General features: G+C 43.0%; 3 protein-coding genes across 4 annotated transcripts in view; 2 read left to right on the top strand and 1 right to left on the bottom strand.

Moving 5' to 3' along the window:
• LOC125535770 (probable glutathione S-transferase GSTU6) overlaps positions 1–6,062 on the top strand; it is a 140,314-nt gene extending 134,252 nt beyond the window's left edge. Inside the window, exon 3 of the mRNA XM_048698844.1 lies at positions 5,117–6,062. Coding sequence (XP_048554801.1) covers positions 5,117–5,920 — 804 coding nt within the window. The 3' untranslated portion in view covers positions 5,921–6,062. The remainder of the gene's footprint in view (positions 1–5,116) is intronic.
• Positions 6,063–6,810: 748 nt separating this feature from the next.
• On the bottom strand, positions 6,811–8,575 carry LOC125536809 (protein LTO1 homolog). The gene is made up of 2 exons (XM_048700078.1): positions 8,462–8,575; positions 6,811–7,541 (listed from the first exon to the last, which is right to left on the bottom strand). The coding sequence occupies exon 2, from the start codon at positions 7,472–7,474 to the stop codon at positions 7,064–7,066; it is 411 nt and encodes a 136-aa protein (XP_048556035.1). The 5' UTR covers positions 7,475–7,541; positions 8,462–8,575; the 3' UTR covers positions 6,811–7,063.
• A 48-nt stretch (positions 8,576–8,623) lies between these two features.
• On the top strand, positions 8,624–17,174 carry LOC125536808 (tyrosyl-DNA phosphodiesterase 1). Of its 2 annotated transcripts, XM_048700075.1 has the most exons (16): positions 8,625–8,786; positions 9,008–9,208; positions 9,299–9,571; positions 10,904–11,107; positions 11,432–11,492; positions 11,799–11,875; positions 11,951–12,208; positions 13,054–13,143; positions 13,878–14,012; positions 14,460–14,609; positions 14,923–15,026; positions 15,699–15,752; positions 16,173–16,263; positions 16,435–16,512; positions 16,603–16,744; positions 16,812–17,174. In XM_048700075.1, exons 1-16 carry the CDS (start codon positions 8,769–8,771, stop codon positions 16,883–16,885), a joined length of 2,010 nt encoding a protein of 669 aa, XP_048556032.1. In that variant the 5' UTR covers positions 8,625–8,768; the 3' UTR covers positions 16,886–17,174. The 2 variants fall into 2 exon arrangements, with proteins under 2 accessions (XP_048556033.1, XP_048556032.1); XM_048700076.1 differs by lacking the exons at positions 16,173–16,263; positions 16,603–16,744; positions 16,812–17,174 and having other exon boundaries at positions 8,624–8,786; positions 16,435–16,487.
• Positions 17,175–23,098: the final 5,924 nt, after the last annotated feature.

Below are 23,098 nucleotides of genomic sequence, written 5' to 3' on the forward strand. Positions count from 1 at the left end.
GGGGATTCGATCACGGAGGGGCTTCTACATCAACACCATAGCCTCTCCGATGATGTGTGAGTAATTTACCGCAGACCTTCGGGTCCATAGTTATTAGCTAGATGGCTTCTTCTATCTCTTTGGATCTCAATACAAAGTTCTCCTCGATGTTCTTGGAGATCTATTCGATGTAATTCTTTTTGCGGTGTGTTTGCCGAGATCCGATGAATTGTGGGTTTATGATATGATTATCTATGAATAATATTTGATTCTTCTCTGAATTCTTATATGCATGATTTGATATCTTTGCAAGTCTCTTCGAATTATCAGTTTGGTTTGGCCTACTAGATTGATCTTTCTTGCAATGGGAGAAGTGCTTAGCTTTGGGTTCAATCTTGCGGTGTCCTTCCCAAGTGACAGCAGGGGAAGCAAGGCACGTATTGTATTGTTGTCATCGAGGATAAAAAGATGGGGTTTATATCATATTGCTTGAGTTTATCCCTCTACATCATGTCATCTTGTCTAATGCGTTACTTTGTTCTTTTGAACTTAATACTCTAGATGCATGCTGGATAGCGGTCGATGTGTGGAGTAGTAGTAGTAGATGTAGAATCGTTTCGGTCTACTTGACACAGACGTGATGCCTATGTTCATGATCATGCCTAGATATCATCATAACTATACGCTTTTCTATCAATTGCTCGGTAGTAATTTGTTCACCCACCGTAATATATGCTATCTTGAGAGAAGCCACTAGTGAAACCTATGGCCCATGGGTCTACTTTACATCATATAAGTTTCCGATCTACAATTCTAGTTTACTATTTATTTTGCAATCTTTACTTTTCAATCTATACAACAAAAATACCAAAAATATTTATCTTATTATCTCTATCAGATCTCACTTTCGTAAGTGACCGTGATGGGATTGACAACCCCTTTATCGTGTTGGTTGCGAGGTTCTTGTTTGTTTGTGCGGGTACTAGGTGACTTGCGTGTAGTCTCCTACTGGATTGATACCTTGGTTCTCAAAAACTAAGGGAAATACTTACGCTACTTTGTTGCATCACCCTTTCCTCTTCAAGGGAAAACCAACGCACGCTCAAGAGGTAGCACATTCCTTAATGGATATCTTAAAGAAGAGTTGTATATGATGCAACCAGAAGGTTTTGTCGATCCAAAAGGTGCTAACAAAGTGTGTAAGCTCCAGTGATCCATTTATGGATTGGTGCAAGCATCTCGGAGTTGGAATATACACTTTGATAGTGTGATCAAAGCATATGGTTTTATATAGACTTTTGGAGAACCTGTATTTACAAGAAAGTGAGTGGGAGCTCTGTAGCATTTCTGATATTATATGTGGATGACATATTATTGATTGGAAATCATATTGAATTTCTGAATAGCATAAAAGGATACCTAAATAAGAATTTTTCAATGAAAGACCTCGGTGAAGATGCTTATATATTGGGCATCAAGATCTATAGAGATAGATCATGACGCTTAATTGGAATTTCACAAAGCACATATCTTGATAAAGTTTTGAAGAAGTTCAAAATGGATCAAGCAAAGAAAGGGTTCTTGCCTATGTTACAAGGTGTGAAGTTGAGTCAGACTCAATGCCCGACCACTGCAGAAGATAGAGAGAAAATGAAAGTCATTCTCTATGCTTCAGCCATAGGTTCTATCATGTATGCAATGCTGTGTACCAGACCCGATGTGTGCCTTGCTATTAGTTTAGCAGGGAGGTACCAAAGTAATCCATGAGTGGATCACTGGACAACGGTCAAGAATATACTGAAATACCTAAAAAGGACTAAGGATATGTTTCTCGTTTATTGGAGGTGACAAAAGAGCTCGTCTTAATCGGTTACGTCGATGCAAGCTTTGACGCTGATCCGGATGACTCTAAGTCACAAACCGGATAAGTATTTTTATTGAATGGTGGAGTTGTCAGTTGGTGCGGTTCTAAGCAAAGCGTCGTGGCGGGATCTACGTGTGAAGCGGAATACATAGCTGCTTCAGAAGCAGCAAATGAAGGAGTCTGGATGAAGGAGTTCATATCCGATCTAGGTGTCATACCTAGTGCATCGCATCCAATGAAAATCTTTTGTGACAATACTGGTGCAATTGCCTTGGCAAAGGAATCCAGATTTCACGAGAGAACCAAGCACATCAAGAGACGCTTCAATCCATCCGCGATCAAGTCAAGGAAGGAGACATAGAGATTTGCAAGATACATACGGATCTGAATGTTGCAGACCCGTTGACTAAGCCTCTCTCATGAGCAAAACATGATCAACACCAAGACTCCATGGGTGTTAGAGTCATTACAATATAATCTAGATTATTGACTCTAGTGCAAGTGGGAGACTGAAGGAAATATACCCTAGAGGCAATAATAAAGTTGTTATTTATATTTCCTTATATCATGATAAATGTTTATTATTCACGCTAGAATTGTATTAACCGGAAACTTAGTACATGTGTGAATACATAGACAAACAAAATGTCACTAGTATGCCTCTACTTGATTAGCTCATTAATCAAAGATGGTTAAGTTTCCTAGCCATAGACATGAGTTGTCATTTGATGAACGGGATCACATCATTAGAGAATTATGTGATTGATATAACCCATCCGTTAGCTTAGCACTATGATCGTTTAGTTTATTGCTATTGCTTTCTTCATGACTTATACATGTTCCTATGACTATGAGATTATGCAACTCCCGAATACCGGAGGAACACTTAGTGTGCTATCAAACGTCACAACGTAACTGGGTGACTATAAAGATGCTCTATAGGTGTCTCCGATGGTGTTTGTTGAGTTGGCATAGATCGAGATTAGGATTTGTCACTCCGTGTATCTGAGAGGTATCTCTGGGCCCTCTCGGTAATACTCATCACTATAAGCCTTGCAAGCAATGTGACTAATGAGTTAGTTGAGGGATGAAGTATTACGGAACGAGTAAAGAGACTTGCCGGTAACGAGATTGAACTAGGTATGATGATACCGACGATCAAATCTCGGACAAGTAACATACCGATGACAACGGGAACAATGTATGTTGTTATGCAGTTTGACTGATAAAGATCTTCATAGAATATGGAGGAACCAATATGAGCATCTAGGTTCCGCTATTGGTTATTGACCAGAGATGAGTCTCGGTCATGTCTACAGAGTTCTCGAACCCGTAGGGTCCGCACGCTTAACGTTCGATGATGATATATATTATGAGTTATGTGATTTGATGTACCGAAGATAGTTCGAAGTCCCGGATGTGATCACGGACATGACAAGGAGTCTCAAAATGGTCGAGACATAAATATTGATATATTGGAAGGCTATGTTTGGACACCGGAAAGATTTCAGATAGGTTCGGGCATTTTCTGGAGTACCGGGAGGTTACCGGAACCCCGTGGGGGAGTTAATGGGCCTTAACGGGCCATGGTGGGAGAGAGGAGGAGGCGGCCAAGTGGGAGGCGCGCGCCCCCCAAGCCCAATCCGAATTGGGAGGGGGGCCGGCCCCCCTTTCCTTCTCTCCCTCTTCCTTCTTCTCCTACTCCAACTAGGGAAGGGGGAAAACCTACTCCTACTAGGAGTAGGAATCCCTCCTTGGGCGCGCCATATAGGAGGTCGGCCTCCCCTCCACTCCTTTATATACGGGGGAAGGGGGCACCCCATAGACACACAAGTTGATCTCTTAGCCGTGTGCGGTGCCCCCCTCCACATATTTCCACCTCAGTCATATTGTCGTAGTGTTTAGGCGAAGCCCTGCGTCGGTAACTTCATCATCACTGTCAACACGCCGTTGTGCTGACGAAACTCTCCCTCGGCCTCAGCTGGATCTAGTGTTCGAGGGACATCACCGAGCTGAACATGTGCAGATAGCGGAGGTGCCGTGCGTTCGGTAATTAATCGGTTGGATCGCGAAGACGTTCGACTACATCAATCGCGTTACTTAACGCTTCCGCTTTCGGTCTACAAGGGTACGTAGACACACCCTCCCCTCTCGTTGCTATGCATCCCTAGGTAGATCTTGCGTGATCGTAGGAATTTTTTTGAAATACTGCGTTCCCCAACAAGATCCACATCATCCTTGCCAGTCCAGCCATCCGTCAACGCCATCATCGCCTACGCTCGTCCATCCAGATGCGAAGACTCTGGAAAATCCCTCGTCCGTAGCACCTGCCGAATAGACATGACACAGTGTAACACCTGTCGACCAGGCATGACTTGACATCTTCACCAAAGCTCCGTGCAAGATGAAGCCGCTCCACCTCTTCCTCTGTCTTCCGGCGCTGCTCCACAAACAATGCTCCCAAGAGAGAAACGACACCGCAGTGCTGCCATCGTCCGATCTGGAAGACCAGATCTTAAGGTTTCCCCCGGAGCAGCACGAATAGCTCGACAGTATTTACACGACGATGCCTTCATTAAGGTAATAATGACATAGAACATCGCCATCGCGTGCCGTCGACTCGATTTTCACCGACAACTATGTCCCCCGGCTCGCAGCCGGGACTACATGACGGATCTCAAGATTCGACCAACTAGAAATCAGTTTGCACGTGGTGAGAATTCGAATGCATGGACGGTGGACTTTTACAACACCGCGTTGAATGAAGAAAGAAAAAAGTTCAAACGCGCCAGTCCATACTTTTGCGGGAGCGCTTGAGGGGCTGTAATAAGTCTGCTTAATACTTGTGGGAACTTCTTACACCGCTTCGCTTCAACAACCGTCCGAGAAAGGCGATTGGGTTGGCGAACCGCTGCTCCCAGCCTTCGTCCACGTCGCCGCCGGTCCCTGCCTCCTCGGTCGTCTTATCCGGTGACTGGAGGGGGTGGGGACCTTGGTGATTTGGCTGGTGTAGTACTCCTTCTGGTCGGTTCCACGTGCATGCTTTGTATTCTTCTTATTTCTGATTAATGATACACGTGATTACCTCAAAATAAAAAATCTGCTTAATACAGAGAGAGCAGAGTAAACCGATGCCGCACTAAGAAATACTGATAGCAAAGTCTGGCTCAACGTCATGCATGACGAATCACTTGATCATAGAGCACGTGATCGAAAACCAACTATATAGTACTGTAAAAAAAATTAGCACGTGATCATAAACCAACTATATAGTACCCCAGTAGTACTGTGAAAAGTCTAGCCGCCATTTATCAGTGGTCACCACTACTCGCTGGTAGGAGTACTACGCCAGTCGGCATGGAGGAGGAGCTGACGCTGGTGGGGTACTGGTCGAGCCCGTTCGTTCTGCGCGCGCGCTTCGCCCTCAACCTCAAGGGCCTCCCCTACGCGTACGTGGAGGAGGTGGGCCTCTTCGACGGCAAGAGCCCGCTCCTCCTCGCCTCCAACCCCGTGCACAAGAGGGTGCCGGTGCTCATCCACAACGGCAAGCCCGTCCCCGAGTCGCAGCTCATCGTGCAGTACCTCGACGAGGCTTTCCCGGCCAGCTCCCCGCGCCTCCTCCCTCGCAACCCGCACGAGCGCGCCGTCGCCCGCTTCTGGGCCTCCTACGTCGACGGCGAGCTGCTCAGCGCGTGGCTGCCCGTCTACGGCGGACGCACCGGCGAGGAGAGGGCGGAGGCGGCGGGGCGGGTCGGCGCCGCCCTGGAGACGCTGGAGCGAGCGTTTGGGGAGTGCTCCAAGGGGAAGGGCTTCTTTGGCGGGGACACGGTGGGGCTCGTGGACGTCGTGCTCGGCGGCTTCGTCGGGTGGCTGCACACGTCCGAGGCCATGTGCGGCGTGAGGCTGCTCGACGCCGCCGCGACGCCGCTGCTGGCGGCCTGGGCGGAGCGGTTTCGCGCGCTCGACGGCGTCAAGGAGGTGATACCGGATGCGCAGAGGCTGCTCGAGTACAACCTGATGAGGCGAGCTCGCCTCGGGCTGCCGCCGACCTCGCCGCCGCCGTCACAGCACCAATAGATAGATTTATATATATAAATAATGCTAGAATCAGGGCTGGCCAATACACCACGTGCAAATAGCCTGTACCAATAACTGAGCATGTATACCTACCCTGTGTATGTATTTCTACCCTTTTTTTGTGCATGGTTATGTATTTCTACCCTTTTTTTGCATGGTTATGTATTTCTACCTTCTGTAATGCACTTTCTCTACTGTAAAATGTGAAATTTTAGTCCGCCGATACGAGAATCCGCTGAGCGGGTGTTTCCCCGTTCCGGGAGTGGAGTTCTGAAGTGATGAGACTCTGAACAGGCCCTTAGTGAATACCGTTTGTCCCTAATAGTGTACGGGTTGAGATTCTCTGCTGTAACAACATAACAATTTGGCTCTGATGTTAGCAACTCTTCATCATGTACTGAGTTATGATCTCAATCCAGCAATTATGCACTACCGTGCTCTATCAAAGAAAAGGCAGCCGCTGGTTTTGCTGAATAATACCCAAGTTTGAATGACAGCAAAAGAAAACGAAGTGCTGGTGAGTCATGTTATAAATAGTCCCATATCTTTATTCTTAGAAGATGCTTTATACAGCACTCCCTCCGTAAACTAATATAAGAGTGTTTAGATCATTACTTTATAATTATCTAAACGCTCTTATATTAGTTTACAAAGGGAGTACAAGACATGGAACCAGCTTGGAGAATAGGATCCCTACAAAGAGGGTTGGACAATATGCTGACATAATGTGTGAACAGTAAGTAGTACTAATCAGTCATTTGTCAAGTCAGCATATATAGCACCTAAAGTACTCACTGCATAGAGTGGAAAATATACAAACCGAGGGAAAACTGAGTGGAAATATATGCGACCCGCATAAAACATGTACCCCCGAAATCATCTAGATACAGTGAAGAAAATCATCTCATCTTGAAAGGAGAAGACCACATATAATAAACAACATGACTGCAAAAATTCTCTGCTAGATACATCTAGAAACAGTGCTCCAGATATCCTCCGTTATCCCAGTGGCAGCATAAATACGTGAAACCGAACATCATAAGTACAAAATCAAAAGGAAACTCTATTGACACCAAATATCAGTTTCAAGTGGTGACTGAGATTTGATAATCCACAAGGGACCTTTTGATAATTCTAAACAAGCTACATATCCTCGATGTCTTGCTCAGATGATGTGGGGCGACCTTCATACCCCAATTTTGCTCCTAAGCTTCCCGTGATAACGCTGAATTTCAGTCTTATCTCCCTCATCATGCTTTGAAGCTGCTCATCCTCTGGATCAGACAAAGGATAGTTGCTCACAAGTGCAGCTAGTTGCTCCATGTATTTCCTCACCCGAGCTGAGAATGCATCTTGATCAAGGCGAATTACTGACATCCACACATCCAAGCAGCCCTGATAGAATCCCAGTTCTTCGCCTGCCTGGAAACCATTCTTTAAGCCAACCTGCCTCCCCTCATCCTTTCCAGATACCAGGCCATCTTCATACCCATTTGCATAACCCTCTTGATAATGTGTCTCATCTAAGGTTAATGTTGGTTCAAGAAAATCCATGATATGAACCAAAGTCTAGTATCGTCGAACAATATTCAGTTTGCAAAAATATGTAATTCCAAGAAATCTGCCCCATCAACAAAGTAAAGGTTGCAGCAGTAAGTAAATATGAAAAAACTCATGATTGAAAGCAACGTTATAGATCAAGGGAAATCAAAATTTTGCTAAAAATATAACCTAAATGTTGTTGCAGATTGAATTAAGACAATACAAACGATTGATTAAAACTCAAAAATCAAAGAACTTCGAAACATGACACATGAAAAGTGAAAGTAGTCCTACATTCCATCCCCTTTCTTCCTTTGCCCCGACATGGATAAGTAGGGAATTTATCCTCCCTCTGTCTATTACGCCTTTGACACAAAGAGGTACGAGTACATTTTATATTGTTCTAATAATAACTAAGGATCTATATCCTGCAGGTTATATACGGCACTAATGGCTATGGGCCACAAATAAAAACAGCAAGTACTACATTCTACAGCCACCCCATATCTAAATTCGTTCGTCAGAGATCCCTCTTGTTAGATTAACCTATCGATTTATATGGCCTCAAAACAAAATGTGTTGTCTAAAAGTTCCTTTTTCATCAGCATCATGATTATCAGGACGCACCGCCCCCATCTAAGAGTCGTAGTCAGTTAGTCACAATCATGTACAGATGTACCATGTGTTTGACAAAAGTGGGGATGCCCAAAACCTAGGTCCCCAATCTTATCATCAGAAGGAAGGGTTTCCTCCAAATTGACTTCTAAACCGTCTTACAGTTCAACGAACACACGAATCCCTACAGTCCAAACTTAAACAGAACTTCTATGGTTAATTTCATCGGTACAGCAGTGCGTACGGCTAATCCAAAAGGGGGAGTAAGCAGGGGGGGGGCGACTGCCGACGGGCCGCAGCCGGCAGACTGACGGCGAGGATCAGAGAAGTATGGTAGTAGTACAATTATTTGGAAGAGAAATCAGAGGAGGGAGTTCGCCGCACCTTCGTCTTGCGATAGCCAGCCGCTCCGCCTCCGCAGCCGCACAAGGGTTTGGGTTTCAGAAGAAATCAGGTTTCTTTCCTTATTATTAAAATTAAAATATCCTGCAGGGACCTGTTTGTATTAAGGTTATTTGCCAGGGGTAAACTGTAAACAACCTGCGCGCCGCTCGGTCCCTCCTCCTTCGTCTTCCTCTTGACCACTTGACCGCTCTTTCTCCCGTGGCCATGTGCTAGGGTTTAGTCTTGTAGTACTAGACACAGGGTTTAGGATCCGGGAGGAGCCCGGCTCCCCTCCCAAACCGCTCTCATGTCGTCTTCCTCCCGAGTAAGTCACCCCATCCTTACCTTCTCCTGCCCTCTCTGTCAGCGCCCGCGCGAATCCTGGTAGGACTGTTATTGTGATTGAACCGTGGCCGGAAACGGATCGAACTGCCTTGTGATCAGATTTTTCCTGCGCATTGGGGTGGAATGGGTTCCAGTTGTGCATTTCGCGTGGCTGGTGTGTGCATTCTGTTCATGTGGCATGTTCGTTCTGTGTGTATGTAGGTAAGGGTTGGGACTTTGGTTCCCTTCGTTGAAGGCAAATCTGGGTCACCGAATGCGTCGTCGCTGCCAATGCCAAGCATTCCCATCTTCAAGGGCTCCAATGTCGTTGGGAGGAGTAATTTGGTGGCTGTTGACAAGAGAGTCAGCCGCAAGCATTTGAGCCTGCGCGCCTTGCCTGATGGCTCCCTCGAAGTCGTCGTGGTGAGTACGTCAGAAGGATAGTGGATGATTCCATGATTGATTTTGATTGGAGAAATAAGCTGTTGTAGTCCGACGTCGATGCGTTTGCAGGAGGGGACAAATCCCATTGTTGTCCAATCAGAGGGTCAGAGAAGAAAAGTTTGTGCTCAGCAGAGAGCCAAGATTATGCACGATGATGTCGTGGAGCTGATTCCCGGTGAATATTTTATGAAGTATGTCAATATGAGCGATGAGCGTAAAAGTTCCACATCAGTCGAGTCACATGACTTAAAGAAAGGGAAGAGGCATAGCGAGGAAGATAGTGTAGCTGCGAAGAGAAATCGACAAGTTATGGAAGATGAGGCTTTGGCAAGAACATTGCAGGTTAGTTAGCTGCAAAGAATAACTTATGTCTCGATGATCTTTATGAAATTTCGTTTGGGTGATTTCTTACAGTTCTAAAACAATACTAGTGTCTGATAGTGCAGACTAGAAAGAAGGAACTTTTTCAATGCTTACATAATCTTACAGCGCAAGCTAAAACAAATTAAGCTAGGACTAGGTTTACATGCAGACGAGTTCTTTCCTTACATAGCTGCAGATTACCTGACAACATGAAAGTAGTGATTCTTAATCTGTTGTTTGTGTTTGCTCAATGAGTCTCTATTTTTTACCTTTTCTTTTGTTGTGATTTGGATCATCATGTTGAGTTTCAGAAAAACAATTTACATAATGTGTGGTAATCTTCATATTAATAAAGATACACCAATACCAGCCACAGAAATCACTCATGTCATTCAGCTGCTTTACTCATGTAAAGGAAAATAAAATGACGCCTTAATCCATAGTGTGGAATAAATATTACTCCCTCCGATCCATATTACTTGTCGCTCAAACGGATGTATCTAGCACTGGAATACATCTAGATACATCCATTTGAGCGACAAGTAACATGGATCGGAGGAAGTAGTATTTATTTACTCAACATCGAAACCATAATTCATTCAAGACTCGAGTGTTATGTTGTGGAGATTCAGGATGTCTCTGACACAACATGTATAGGTGGATGTCGTATCCATGTATATTACTCCTTACTCCCTCCGATCCAAATTACTTGTCGCTCAAACGAATGTATCTAGCACTGAAATATGTCTAGATACATCCATTTGGGCGACAAGTAATATGGACCAGAGGGAGTACTATTTTGCCTTCTTTTTCACTGAATATGCTTCTGTGCTCTGCTGCTATTGTTACTGTTCTTTTGATTTGCAAGTTCATGAGAAATCTCTTGATAGGAAGATAGACAATAGTTTAGCTATCCATGTACATAAAAATACCACATATTATTTTGCATGTCCTTAAAATGTGATGAATTGCAATTGCAAATACTTCGTAATGATGGATTATTCCACTGGTATAAAAACTCTCCTTTGTGCACTTCATGAACATTCCATGTTCCAGTACTTACCATGGAAGGGAAAGTGAAAACATATGAAATAAGTCAAGTGTTTTTAGCTTAGAGGTGTTTTTTGCTATGTACCATATGTGAGTGATGAATATTTCTTAGTTGAACACTAAATACAATTCCTACTTATTAGGTTCACTCTCTCTTTTTGTTTGGAAAATCTGCAAATACATGTGGTGCCAAAGAGTGCCAAGTGGGGTTTGATTTTCATGCAAACATTCATGTTGACCACATCGTTGAACTCTAATCAGGAAAGCTTTGCAGAAGAGAGTACATCTGTTACTGAAGTATTAAGTTCACTTGATAGTGCTGGTTCTTCCGAGAGAAACAAAGAGAGAACACATTCTGTCGGTCCTTTGAAAGATACACTTCCGTTGACTTTTCGACTCATGCGTGTCCAAGGTCTTCCGTCATGGACTAACACTTCAACAGTTACCATTCAGGATGTCATACAGGTATTGCTTATTCCATATGACCACTTTAGTTTAAGTTGTATGAGTGATCGATTTTTTTTTAGCATGCTGTATCACAGTATTGTTTAACATATGAGCTTTTTAATGAAAATTGTGAAAATGTTGCGTAAGAGTTAATTCCTTGACCTATTATAAACATGTGGTAACGTTCTGGTTATAATTCAGTGAACCTTTCTTCCATGTCATTTTACAGAAACAAAAAGAACTCGAATAAACATTGTTTATCATTTTCACATTCTATTTCTGCATTGTCAGATTTGATCGACAAGTATGCTAGTAGTTCTTACATGATCAGTGAATTATCAGGGTGAAGTGCTTCTTGCTGTACTCTCAAATTATATGGTGGACATGGATTGGTTGCTTACTGGTAAGCAATTTATTATGAAAGTAAAGTTGTTGATGTTTATGTTATGGTAACTAATTTTGTCAAACCTAAAGTTTTTTATTAGAAGGCTGCCGCCACTTGGTACATTCGGAACATTAAATGGTGAATCAAATTATGCCCTGTGTCATCTTATATTATTTTGCTATACTGTATGTGCATAATTACATTATTGCAACTCATTGGATTTTTTGGATATCATATTTCTACTTCACCACTTAAGTTTAATGTATTATTCTTCCTTATCTACATTATTTTGTAATAAATGTAATCAGATATTACATGTTGCAGCATGTCCAAGTCTAAGGAAAGTTCCACATGTCCTAGTTCTGCATGGAGAAGATGGTGCTTCATTGGAGCGCTTGAAGGTAGCAAAATTGCTTAAACAATCCATTATCTTGTTTATTTAGTTTTCTCATTGCACATTCATTCTTTTGTGACAGAAAACGAAGCCTGCAAATTGGATCCTTCACAAGCCCCCGCTCCCAATATCATTTGGAACACATCATTCGAAGGCCATGCTGCTTGTATATCCTCAAGGGATTCGTGTTGTTGTTCACACTGCAAATTTGATACATGTTGACTGGAACAACAAAAGTCAGGGACTATGGACACAAGATTTTCCCTGGAAGGAAGCAAATGATATGAGTACAAATATTGGTTTTGAGAATGACCTGGTTGATTATCTCAGGGCACTTAAGGTAGCAGGGTATTCTCTCTTTGCTTCTACTCCCTCCGTTCGGAATTACTTGTCTTGAAAATGGATGTATCTAGAACTAAAATATGTCTAGATACATCCATTTCTGCGACAAGTAATTCCGAACGGAGGGAGTAGAATATATAATCAACTGTTGCTACAATCCACTCGCTGTGTTTAATAAAATAATTGTTATTCTCCAGTGTATTTAAATTTTAAATTTATTATCAACATTTTGAAGTAAAAAACATCAGTCACTTGAGCTTACCTGAAGTAGAATGAACTAAATAACTATGTGCAGCTTCCAAAAAGTAATACATTCACAAAGGATACTAGAAACTTGTGTTTTTATCTAGTGGTGCACTACTACAACAGAATAAATGTAAAATTATTAGTTTAGCAATTATAGTGTAACTAAAATACTGTTGAATGGTGAAATATGCACTTCAACGTTTAGTCAGATAAAGGTCTAGGAATCGATGGTAAGATAATAGATGGTTCTTATCATATCTCTTACCAGATAAGTCCCTCTGTATGACATATGTCGTAAGATTCAATGCAAAATATCCAAAATAATTAGAAGGATTTTCTACAGATCATGAAACATGATCTGGTTTTCCGTGGAATTTATTTCCGTAAAAAGTTCTATACTGTTCTCTTATCAATTCTGGGAACTACCTGGCTTTCACAAGCCTTATCTGATAGCTCATCTTGAAACTGTCTAGCTTTTAGCCTGTCAGGAAACCACTCCTTATAGTTCATTTTGTCTGCTACTCCTTCTGTAAAGAAATATAAGATCGTTTAGATCAATGAGTTGTGAACTAAAATGTCCTCTTGATTACAATGCAGTGGCCCGAGTTCAGGGTAAATCTCCCAGTTGCTGGTGATGTCAACATCAATGCAGCCTTCTTTCGGAAATTTGATTATAGTAGCTCAACGGTTGGTATATTTCTGCCATCTCACATTTTCTTTAAGCTTTATGAGACATGCTGAATCATAGATATGTTTTTCTTTTCAAATTAGTGGTCTGACATAAAATGAAAAGGGAAAGAAAAACAGACCATCGTGCTTATCAAATGAAGTTACCGATGTAAGTTATTGACTCGGTGTGGCATGATTCTACTAACTCTAGCTTCGCTTGATAAACCATGGCAATTTCTGAAACATGTAGCCACTAGCTCCAGATTATGTTAATCTGTTCTGATACTGCTTAATCTGAAAGTTTCCTGTTGTCCCGAATGAGTCACGAATTCTGTCATTTTGACCAGCTTTATCATGTTCATGCAAAATGACTGCATTGTTCTGTTTGTTGTCCATTTTTAGATCCTGCGATTGGGCACCTTGTACCATTCTGGCAGTTGAAATGAGTCTTAGCATGCATTTTGCTAGAGTGACTGCATTGCGTGTTAAAGGTGTGATACATTGTTTTTTCTCCCTTGCATGTTTTGTTTTAAACTGAAATAATAGGGGATGCTCCGACAGTAATCCTTGCATGTTCAAGCGCCCATTTCCTACACAAAAGGCTTGTCGCTATTTAACCATGATTATGCGACTACTTGCGTATGGTTTGTACTTTGTACTTAAATGTACAAACATGTCTGGCCACTTCAATTACACCCAGGCCCCAGTGTGTTACTGTAAATTAGTCTCAGCTAACTTTGCATCATTTGCAGGTCAGGTTGATCGGATCTGTTCCTGGTTATCATGTCGGCCCCAATATGAAAAAGTGGGGCCATATGAAGCTCAGGAGTGTTCTTGAAGAGTGCGTATTTGAAAAGCAGTTTTGCAAGTCACCACTTATTTATCAGGTACCTTTCATTTTCTCATCCATCTATCTATTTGTTAGGGCATGCAATTTTGCAAGTTGTGGTAAATAAACTTAATAACATTTTATCTTAAGAACTTGATATGCTGATAAACTTGATGCCTAGCAAGCAGCTTTTTCATATAATTACCTTAGAAAAGCCAGTTCCTGACCCGCAAATTTGATTGTTTGCTTAAAGCATCGATATAAGCTGTCATTTATGTTGCACTGGTGGACAAAGAAGCACAACAGTATATTAAATTTTTATGTTGTATCTTGTATTACAGAAGAGTGCAGGATGCATCCCTAGTTAATATCTTCCACTCAGATATGGCATTCATATTTCTTTTCATTTGACTGAGAAGGTTATAATGCAATGTGTCATTGTTTATTTCTTATTTTGTTTGAACTTCTTGAAGGATGCTTAGCATTAATTTCTTCTTGCATGCAGTTTTCGTCCTTGGGGTCACTTGATGAGAAATGGATGACTGAGTTTGCATGTTCGTTATCAGCTGGTAAAGCAGATGATGGATCACAGTTGGGTATCGGGAAACCACTGATTGTATGGCCAACAGTGGAGGATGTTAGGTGCTCAATAGAGGTATAAATTTGAGCTCTGTAAAAGCTTTACAGTTATACTTGCTGTGTCATCGCAAAATTCATGATTTGTTTGTTAATGGCCCCTTGTTGCTTGTGCTTTCTTGACCTGTCTTAGACTTCAGAGCTTGGTAATAGGTTGTGATATACTAATAATCCATGAGATCAGTGCTGGCCCCAAAAGCATACAAACATATAAAATATGTGTGTTGACTTTTTAGATAAATGTTGGCAAGATCCATGATAAGAATTTGGACTAGTCCTTTTTTATTGAAAATTCACCATCTTACCTTTTTCTGTTTAATATTTCATTTTAGGGCTATGCAGCTGGCAGTTGCATTCCAAGTCCTCAAAAGAATGTTGAGAAAGATTTCTTGCGAAAATATTGGTCCAGGTGGAAAGCAGACCACGTAGGCCGTTGGTATGCTCTCCCTTTTCCTGCAGCTACCTGAAAAGCTATCACGTTGGTCAAATGAAATTTCACAGTGCTTTCTAATCTACCAGTACCCCCTCCGTCCCACAATATAAGATGTCTTGAAAAAACGATCTTATATTGTGGGCGGAGGGAGTAGGATATTACTCCCTCAGGTCGCAGTTTTGAACTAGGTTCTAACTATGTACCATTTAAGCCCATTCTATCTGCTGTTATCTACTGTACATTTCTCTAGTTTTTAGGACAGCAGTACATCACGATGGGTAATGTAGCTAATCCTTTGTGGTCATTTATGCCATGTGTCACAACAGGATTTGCTTGGGCTGTTTGGTTTTGCCTCATAGTGTGCATTATTGGAAGGCTAGCAACTCGTCAGCACTTGGTGTTTTTTGGCCTTCATTTATGTGTTGTAGCATTAAATCATAGCAACTCGTCAGCAATTATAACACTGATATACTTAGTGTTTTTTGGCCTTCATTTATGTGCTGTAGCATTAAGATATGTTGCCAAAATATAGCATTTGAAAGAAAGCTTTTTATTGATATATCCTGCAAAAGATTGGCATCCTCATACCCTTTGGATACTTCACTGTTTCTTCTTTGGAACAAGTTCTTTTATTACTGACCCAAACTGATATTCTGATCTTGATTTTTTTATCAGCCGTGCTATGCCGCACATAAAAACTTTTACTCGCTACAATGGTCAAAATATTGCGTAAGTATTTATAGCAAGTTATCTCCATTGATGACTCAATATCTGTAATATGTCACTTCATGATGCTTCACAGCACCGATGGTAATGGTAACAGTTTTTGTTGCATGACATTCGACTGAGCTAGATTCACCTTACAAAGGGCCAGTTCTTTTGGGCTGCAGCTTCTCCAGAGCTGCCCACAGTAACTTGAAAACCATTTATCTTCCTCTTCTCTCCTCTCTATTGGCTTCTACTTTGATACATTGACCGGTATGCCACATAAGTAGCTAGCCAGCAACAAGATCCATACGATAGGTGATTTGTATTGATTCTGAAAGTTGAGCCGGTTAAATAGCTGAATTAATAGGTTAATCTGGACTCTGTTAGGAGTAGAGGGGGCTAAAACGTTTTCCTTACCTAAAATCTCTCTATCCCCATCAGATGGTTTCTGCTTACCTCATCAAATTTAAGCAAAGCTGCTTGGGGAGCACTGCAGAAGAACAATACACAGCTGATGATACGATCATATGAGGTACCCAATTGTGATGCTTGCTGCATTTGTATGATTTTCTGGACGCACTAGATTACAGAACTTTAGTAAGAAGCACTACGCATCTGAAGCATTCAGTGTTAGTTGACTAATAGAGTAATTAATAGTCATCATGGGAACATGACTTTACCTTGTCATTTGGCCTCTTTTCAGTTAGGTGTATTGTTCTTGCCCAAAACTCTCCAGTCTGTTCCACAATTTTCATGCACAGACAAGAGCCGCTCAAACCTGGTAACAGCAAATCTTTCCTTATCATTCGAGTATTATCGCTATGCAAATCTGTTCCTCCGATCATCATTTATTCCTCTCATGTATACCCAGGATAAACTTGCCCTTGGTAAGAACATCAAGACCAAGCTGGTGACACTTTGCTGGAAAGGCGATGAAGGGAAGGATCCATCTGCAGAAGCTGTGAGATTGCCAGTGCCGTATCAACTCCCTCCACAACTCTACGGCCCGGAAGGTTAGCCGATGTCATAATGATTGTGGTACTTTCAGCTGTAAAACCTGAAATGTTGTTTTACTTTCAGATGTCCCATGGTCTTGGGATCGGAGGTACACGAAGAAGGATGTGTATGGCTCAGTCTGGCCACGCCATGGCTAGCTTAGCTAAGCTGCGTGCCGATGATTGTCAAGCGCGTTCAGGTCCACACGAACCTGGAGTATGTTGATTGATCGTTGGTGGAATCATCGGTTGATAGGACCTGATTGCTTGTGCACCCTGTTTCTAAGGCCTCTTGCTCCCGGCCAACTGTGGTAGAAACCGGAAGCAACGGAACGAACATTTGTTTGACAGAATTATTTGAAACGTCGGATATTTTCAGCTTACTGGAACGTGCGCAGAAGTTATTTGCGGCTTTGCTGATATGATGTTTATACACCGTCTTTGTATCTGTTCTACGCCGTGCTAAACGCTGTACTCGACCATGATTAGGTTGGACCTGAGGTCGGGTTTCATTGGTGATTGGCTTGCAATGCGTCCAACTGGATTCTTGCTTTCCTTTTTCGTTTGTTGAACTCGTTATCAACCATTTGTTTGATCCAATGGTAAAAGGAAGAAAATGACATGCTTTGACTCCATAGACCAGAACAACACCTGTATGTAAAGGAAAACCGTAGATGCATGAATTGTGTACTTGCAAAAAAAAACTTGAGAACATGACTCTGCAAAAGACAAATAAAAGAAATAATTATTTTGCTTTTGAAGCACAATGTATAAATGAATGGTTGAAGTAATATTGACATTGTCAGGTTTAAAGTGGTATAGACTGTTTTTGCCAAAAAAAAGTGGTATAGACTGTTGCCAACATTTCTTTATCATTTTGAACTTTTGTATTGATGTTTGCATGAATATTGTTGTTTTTCCACAAGGTGTATTTTATATGCAAAAACAAAAATTAAAACACATATATACAAATCAAAAAGGGTAGGGACCTTGGTATTTCGGTTCGGACGTGTGTGTGTGCGCGCGCGTTTGCGTGTGTGTGTGTCGGGGGGAGGCACTAATGATGGCAACGACGACGCATCCAAGAATAATGCCCCCGCTCCAATCTCGCATCGACGATGTCCATGGTGGCGTCGATGAGTTGGTGGGCTCAGTCTTTGCTGACCCTTCGAGTATGAGGGTTTAGGTTTTCGGCCGGTGGTTCTCGTCCTTGATGATGTCATTGGTGGGCGAGAGAGGATGGTAGTTTTAGATCCTTGAGGGCTGAAGATGGCGATGGTGGCTTAGGGGCTCATGGAGGGTGGGGGTGATCCCCGGTCGACATACCACATCGACAAATGCCTTGTCACTAACATGCTTATTCATTGACTTGCAATGCACTTGCGAGCTATGGCTCTCCTATGAGTCCCGCGACGATTAGCAACAGCGATGGCATTTGTAGGATACCCGAGGAGTGCTTTGTACTTTGCTTCCTTTGGGCAGGTTTTTCTACAAAGTTTCGTTGACACGTGTTATCTCTCGACCCATTTGGATGATTATACGTGGGTGCTTGTATTCACCTTTGTTTTGAAAATAGCTGATTACATAAGAAATTACTTTTGTATGGAAATATTATGTGGCCGAGAGTGTGAAGGGTGGCTTGAACTCATGACCTCTGAAGGAAGGACATGTTGGCTGACCACTTTGAGCTGGAAGCGGGCTGTGAAGATATATGGTTAAACTTTGCTATATTGTTTGAAGCTAAAATGTTTTGAATTTTTTGTGCAAAGAAAAATTCAAAAATTGTACATTTTGGAAGAAGAAAAAACAAAAATCCATAATTTTTGCCATGTGCCCACTACAGATCCTAGAAGTTGTCATGTTTTTTAGAGAACATTTTTTCTAAACTTGCCATGTGCACTTTTTTATAATTTTTGCCATGCTCCCATTACAAATCCCGAAAGTTGCCATGTTCTTAGGGGAGAAATTTTCTAAAACTTGCCATGTGCAATTTTATTATAGGTACCATGGCAATTTCATTTTTAGACCATGCCAATTTTTTCAGTTAAACCATGAAATTTTTATTAATTACACCATGATAGTTCTATTGCAGGTACCATGTCATTTTAATTATTTAGACCATGGTAGTTTTTTGCAGGTAACATGACAATTTCATTATTTACACGATGTCAATTTTTTCAGTTAGATGATGGCAATTTTTTCACTTGGACCATGGCAAATTTATTAATTGGACCATGGTAATGTTGTTGTAGGTAGCATGGTAATTTGTTTTTTAGACCATGGTAATGCCATTGTAGGTAGCATGGTTGTTTTTTTAGACCATGGCATTTTTATTATGTAGACCATGAAATGATAAGATCTAGATAAACACATCACATTTATTTTAATAATACCATTTATAAGTTAGTTAAATTACCCTTTTGTAAAGTATAGCGTGCCATCTTTATAATTCAGATCATGTCAATTGTAAAATTATGTTTCTCAACTTCTTCTATAAGATTATTTTGTTCAGGACATTTAAACAAACAATTAAGTGGGCCAATCGTGGATCACCCTGAACCCCACAACGAACGCTCCAGGGAAATGAAATGTTCACTAAAGGGTTCCTCCCCAAGCTGAAGCGTTCACTGGAGGCAACACCCTTGCTAATGTACTAGTGGTTGGGGGTGACGCCGCTTGAGAGAAAGTTGTGCGCACATTTTCATTTAAGAAAAACATATGGTCCTCTTCTTTATCTAAAAAACACCACAGAAAAAAATCATCACCTCCATCTAAAAAAGAAATGAAAAAAATTACCATCATAGCCTACCGGCGAGTGCCACTTTGCATAACCCGTCATTTAAAAAAATACGTGGGTTTCTGACCATCATCTAAATAAAAATAATAATCCTCACATCTATCTAAAAATTAATCCGAGTTTTCATCGCGGCCAACTAACTTGCGCCACATGGCATAGCTGGTTAGCCGCTAATCTTGCGATGCTTAATGGGTTTAATTCTAGCTATTTGGGGTCTTCTTTGAGGACGTGCAATGCTCGAATATTGATATTGTAGTAATTGCACGTGGATATTAGATAGTACCGAAAAGGACTTTAGCCCCGCTTTATATATAAAGGAAAGATCAACCATAGCCCAAGTACAAACGCACCCCACGACAACACACACACCCAAGGCAGGATACATAGGCGCTGAGCGCAGCAACACCACCCCTAACACTACAAGAGCAATTGGGGACCTCCACCGTGAACACGCCATCACGAAGAAGATGAAGCCGCATATGACGAACCGTGAGCTCCAAGGTGGCACCTCAAAGAAGGTTACGACGCCAACGTGCCGTCACCGCCCGACCCGGAGGTCAGAGTTTCCCCTGGAGCGACACGATGACCGATGAGAGCCGCGACGACGCCTTCAAGAAGGTAACATGCTACGCCACTGCCGGTCCGTCCGAAGACAGAACAGGTTTTCACCTCAGCAAACACACACCGTCACCGAACGCCACACCCTACCACCATGCCGCCCACACAGCCATGGTCATCGGGCAGCACCAAGCCACGGGCTCTACCCATGACACCGCGCTACCACCACCAGGGCTGCCGCCCAGGCATCCGAGACCTTGACACCACCTCACCCAAGACCCATCACTACCCAACCAAAGAGACGAGTAGAAAGGCCACTCCTTTCACACCCCTGCCCCCTCCCCGCGTCAAGACCCAAAGGGCCGGCCAAAAATGGCCTCCATCGACCCGTCTTGCTGCAGCGGATGCAAGACAAGCTCGGTCGAAACGCCCAGCGCGAGACGAGGTCGGTCCTGCTGCCAGGGGCGCGACGAGCTCGGTCCTGCTGTCGGGCGCGAGACGAGCTCTGTCCCGCAACCAGGGGCGCGATACAAGCAATGGACCGCAGCTGGGAGCGGTCCAACCCTACGACGAGGGTAGAGCCCGGACGACGAGGGAAGGAATTGAAGGAAATATTGTTGGAAATATGCCCTAGAGGCAATAATAAAATGGTTATTATTGTATTTCCTTGTTCATGATAATTGTCTATTGTTCATGCTGTAATTGTATTAACTGGAAACCGTAATACATGTGTGAATACATAGACCACAACATGTCCCTAGTAAGCCTCTAGTTGACTAGCTCGTTGATCAATAGATGGTTATGGTTTCCTGACCATGGACATTAGATATCGTTGATAACGGGATCACATCATCAGGAGAATGATGTGATGGACAAGACCCAATCCTAAGCATATCACAAGATCGTATAGTTCGTCTGCTAAAGCTTTCCTAATGTCAAGTATCATTTCCTTAGACCATGAGATTGTGCAACTCCCGGATACCGTAGGAATGCTTTGGGTGTGCCAAACATCACAACGTAACTGGGTGGCTATAAAGGCACACTACGGGTATCTCTGAAAGTGTTTGTTGAGTTGGCACGAATCGAGACTGGGATTTGTCACTCCGTGTGACGGAGAGGTATCTCTGGGCCCACTCGGCAATGCATCATCATAATGAGCTCAATGTGACTAATAAGTTAGCCACGGGATCATGCATTACAGAACAAGTAAAGAGACTTGCCGGTAACGAGATTGAAAGAGGTATGGGGATACCGACGATCGAATCTCGGGCAAGTAACATACCGATAGACAAAGGGAATCGTATACGGGATTGATTGAATCCCCGACATCGTGGTTCATCCAATGAGATCATCGTGGAATATGTGGGAGCCAATATGGGTATCCAGATCCTGCTATTGGTTATCGGACAGAGAGATGTCTCGGTCATGTCTACATGGTTCCAGAACCCGTAGGGTCTACACACTTAAGGTTCGGTGACACTAGAGTTGTTATGGGAAATAGTATGTGGTTACCGAAGGTTGTTCGAAGTCCCGGATGAGATCCCGGACATGACGAGGAGTTCCGGAATGGTCTGGAGGTGAAGATCGATATATTGGATGAAGGGTATTGGAGTCTAGATTTGTTCCAGGGGTACCGGGTGATGACCAGCGTGTCCGAAAGGGGTTTCGGAGGCCCCGACAAGCGTTGGGGGCCTTATGGGCCAAGGGGAGGGGGCACATCAGCCCACTAAGGGGCTGAGCGCCCCTCCCACCCCATCTCACGTAACTTGGAGAGGTGGGGGCGCCTCCCCTGGGGCAGCCACCCCTCCCGGCTTGGGAGGCAAGTTTCCTAGGGGTAGGGGCGCCCAAACCCATCTAGGGTTTTCCCTGTGGTCGCCGCTCCTCCCATAGGGAACCCTAGGGCGCCTCCTCCACCCCCTTCCCCTATATATAGTGAGGGAGAGAGAGGGCAGCCGTACCCTTCCCCTGGCGCAGCCCCTCCCCCTCTCCTACACCTCCTCCTCCTCCTCCGTAGCGCTTGGCGAAGCCCTGCCGGAGAACCACGAGCTCCATCACCACCACGCCGTCGTGCTGTCAGAGTTCTCCCTGAACTTCTCCTCTCCCCTTGCTGGATCAAGAAGGAGGATACGTCCCCGGGCTGTATGTGTGTTGAACGCGGAGGCGCCGTTGTTCGGCGCTTAGATCAGAATCGACCGCTATCTGAATCACTGCGTGTACGACTCCACCAACCGTGTTCTTGTAACGCTTCCGCTTAGCGATCTTCAAGGGTATGAAGATGCACTCCCTCTCTCTCATTGCTAGTATCTCCTAGATTGATCTTGGTGACATGTAGGAATTTTTTTTGAATTATTGCTATGTTCCCCAACAGTGGCATCATGAGCTAGGTCTATGCATAGATTCTATGCACGAGTAGAACACAAAGCAGTTGTGGGTGATGATTTGTTCAATTTTCTTACCGTTACTAGTCTTATCTTGATCCGGTGGCATTGTGGGACGAAGCGGCCTGGACCGACCTTACACGTACGCTTACGTGAGACTGGTTCCACCGACTGACATGCACTTGATGCATAAGGTGGCTGGCGCGTGTCTGTCTCTCCCACTTTAGTCGGATCAGATTCGATGAAAAGGGTCCTTATGAAGGGTAAATAGCAATTGACATATCACCATTGTGGTTTTGTGTAGGTAAGAAACGTTCTTGCTAGAAACCCATAGCAGCCACGTAAAACATGCAACAATAATTAGAGGACATCTAACTTGTTTTTGCAGGGTATGCTATGTGATGTGATATGGCCAAAAGGATGTGATGAATGATATATGTGATATATGAGATTGATCATGTTCTTGTAATAGGAATCACGAGTTGCATGTCGATGAGTATGACAACCGGCAGGAGCCATAGGAGTTGTCTTAATTTATTTATGACCTACGTGTCAATGAAAACGCCATGTAATTACTTTACTTTATTGCTAACCGTTAGCCATAATAGTAGAAGTAATAGTTGGCGAGGCAACTTCATG

This window comes from Triticum urartu, chromosome 2 (assembly GCF_003073215.2).
Source record: "Triticum urartu cultivar G1812 chromosome 2, Tu2.1, whole genome shotgun sequence".
Classification (NCBI taxonomy): Eukaryota; Viridiplantae; Streptophyta; class Magnoliopsida; order Poales; family Poaceae; genus Triticum; species Triticum urartu.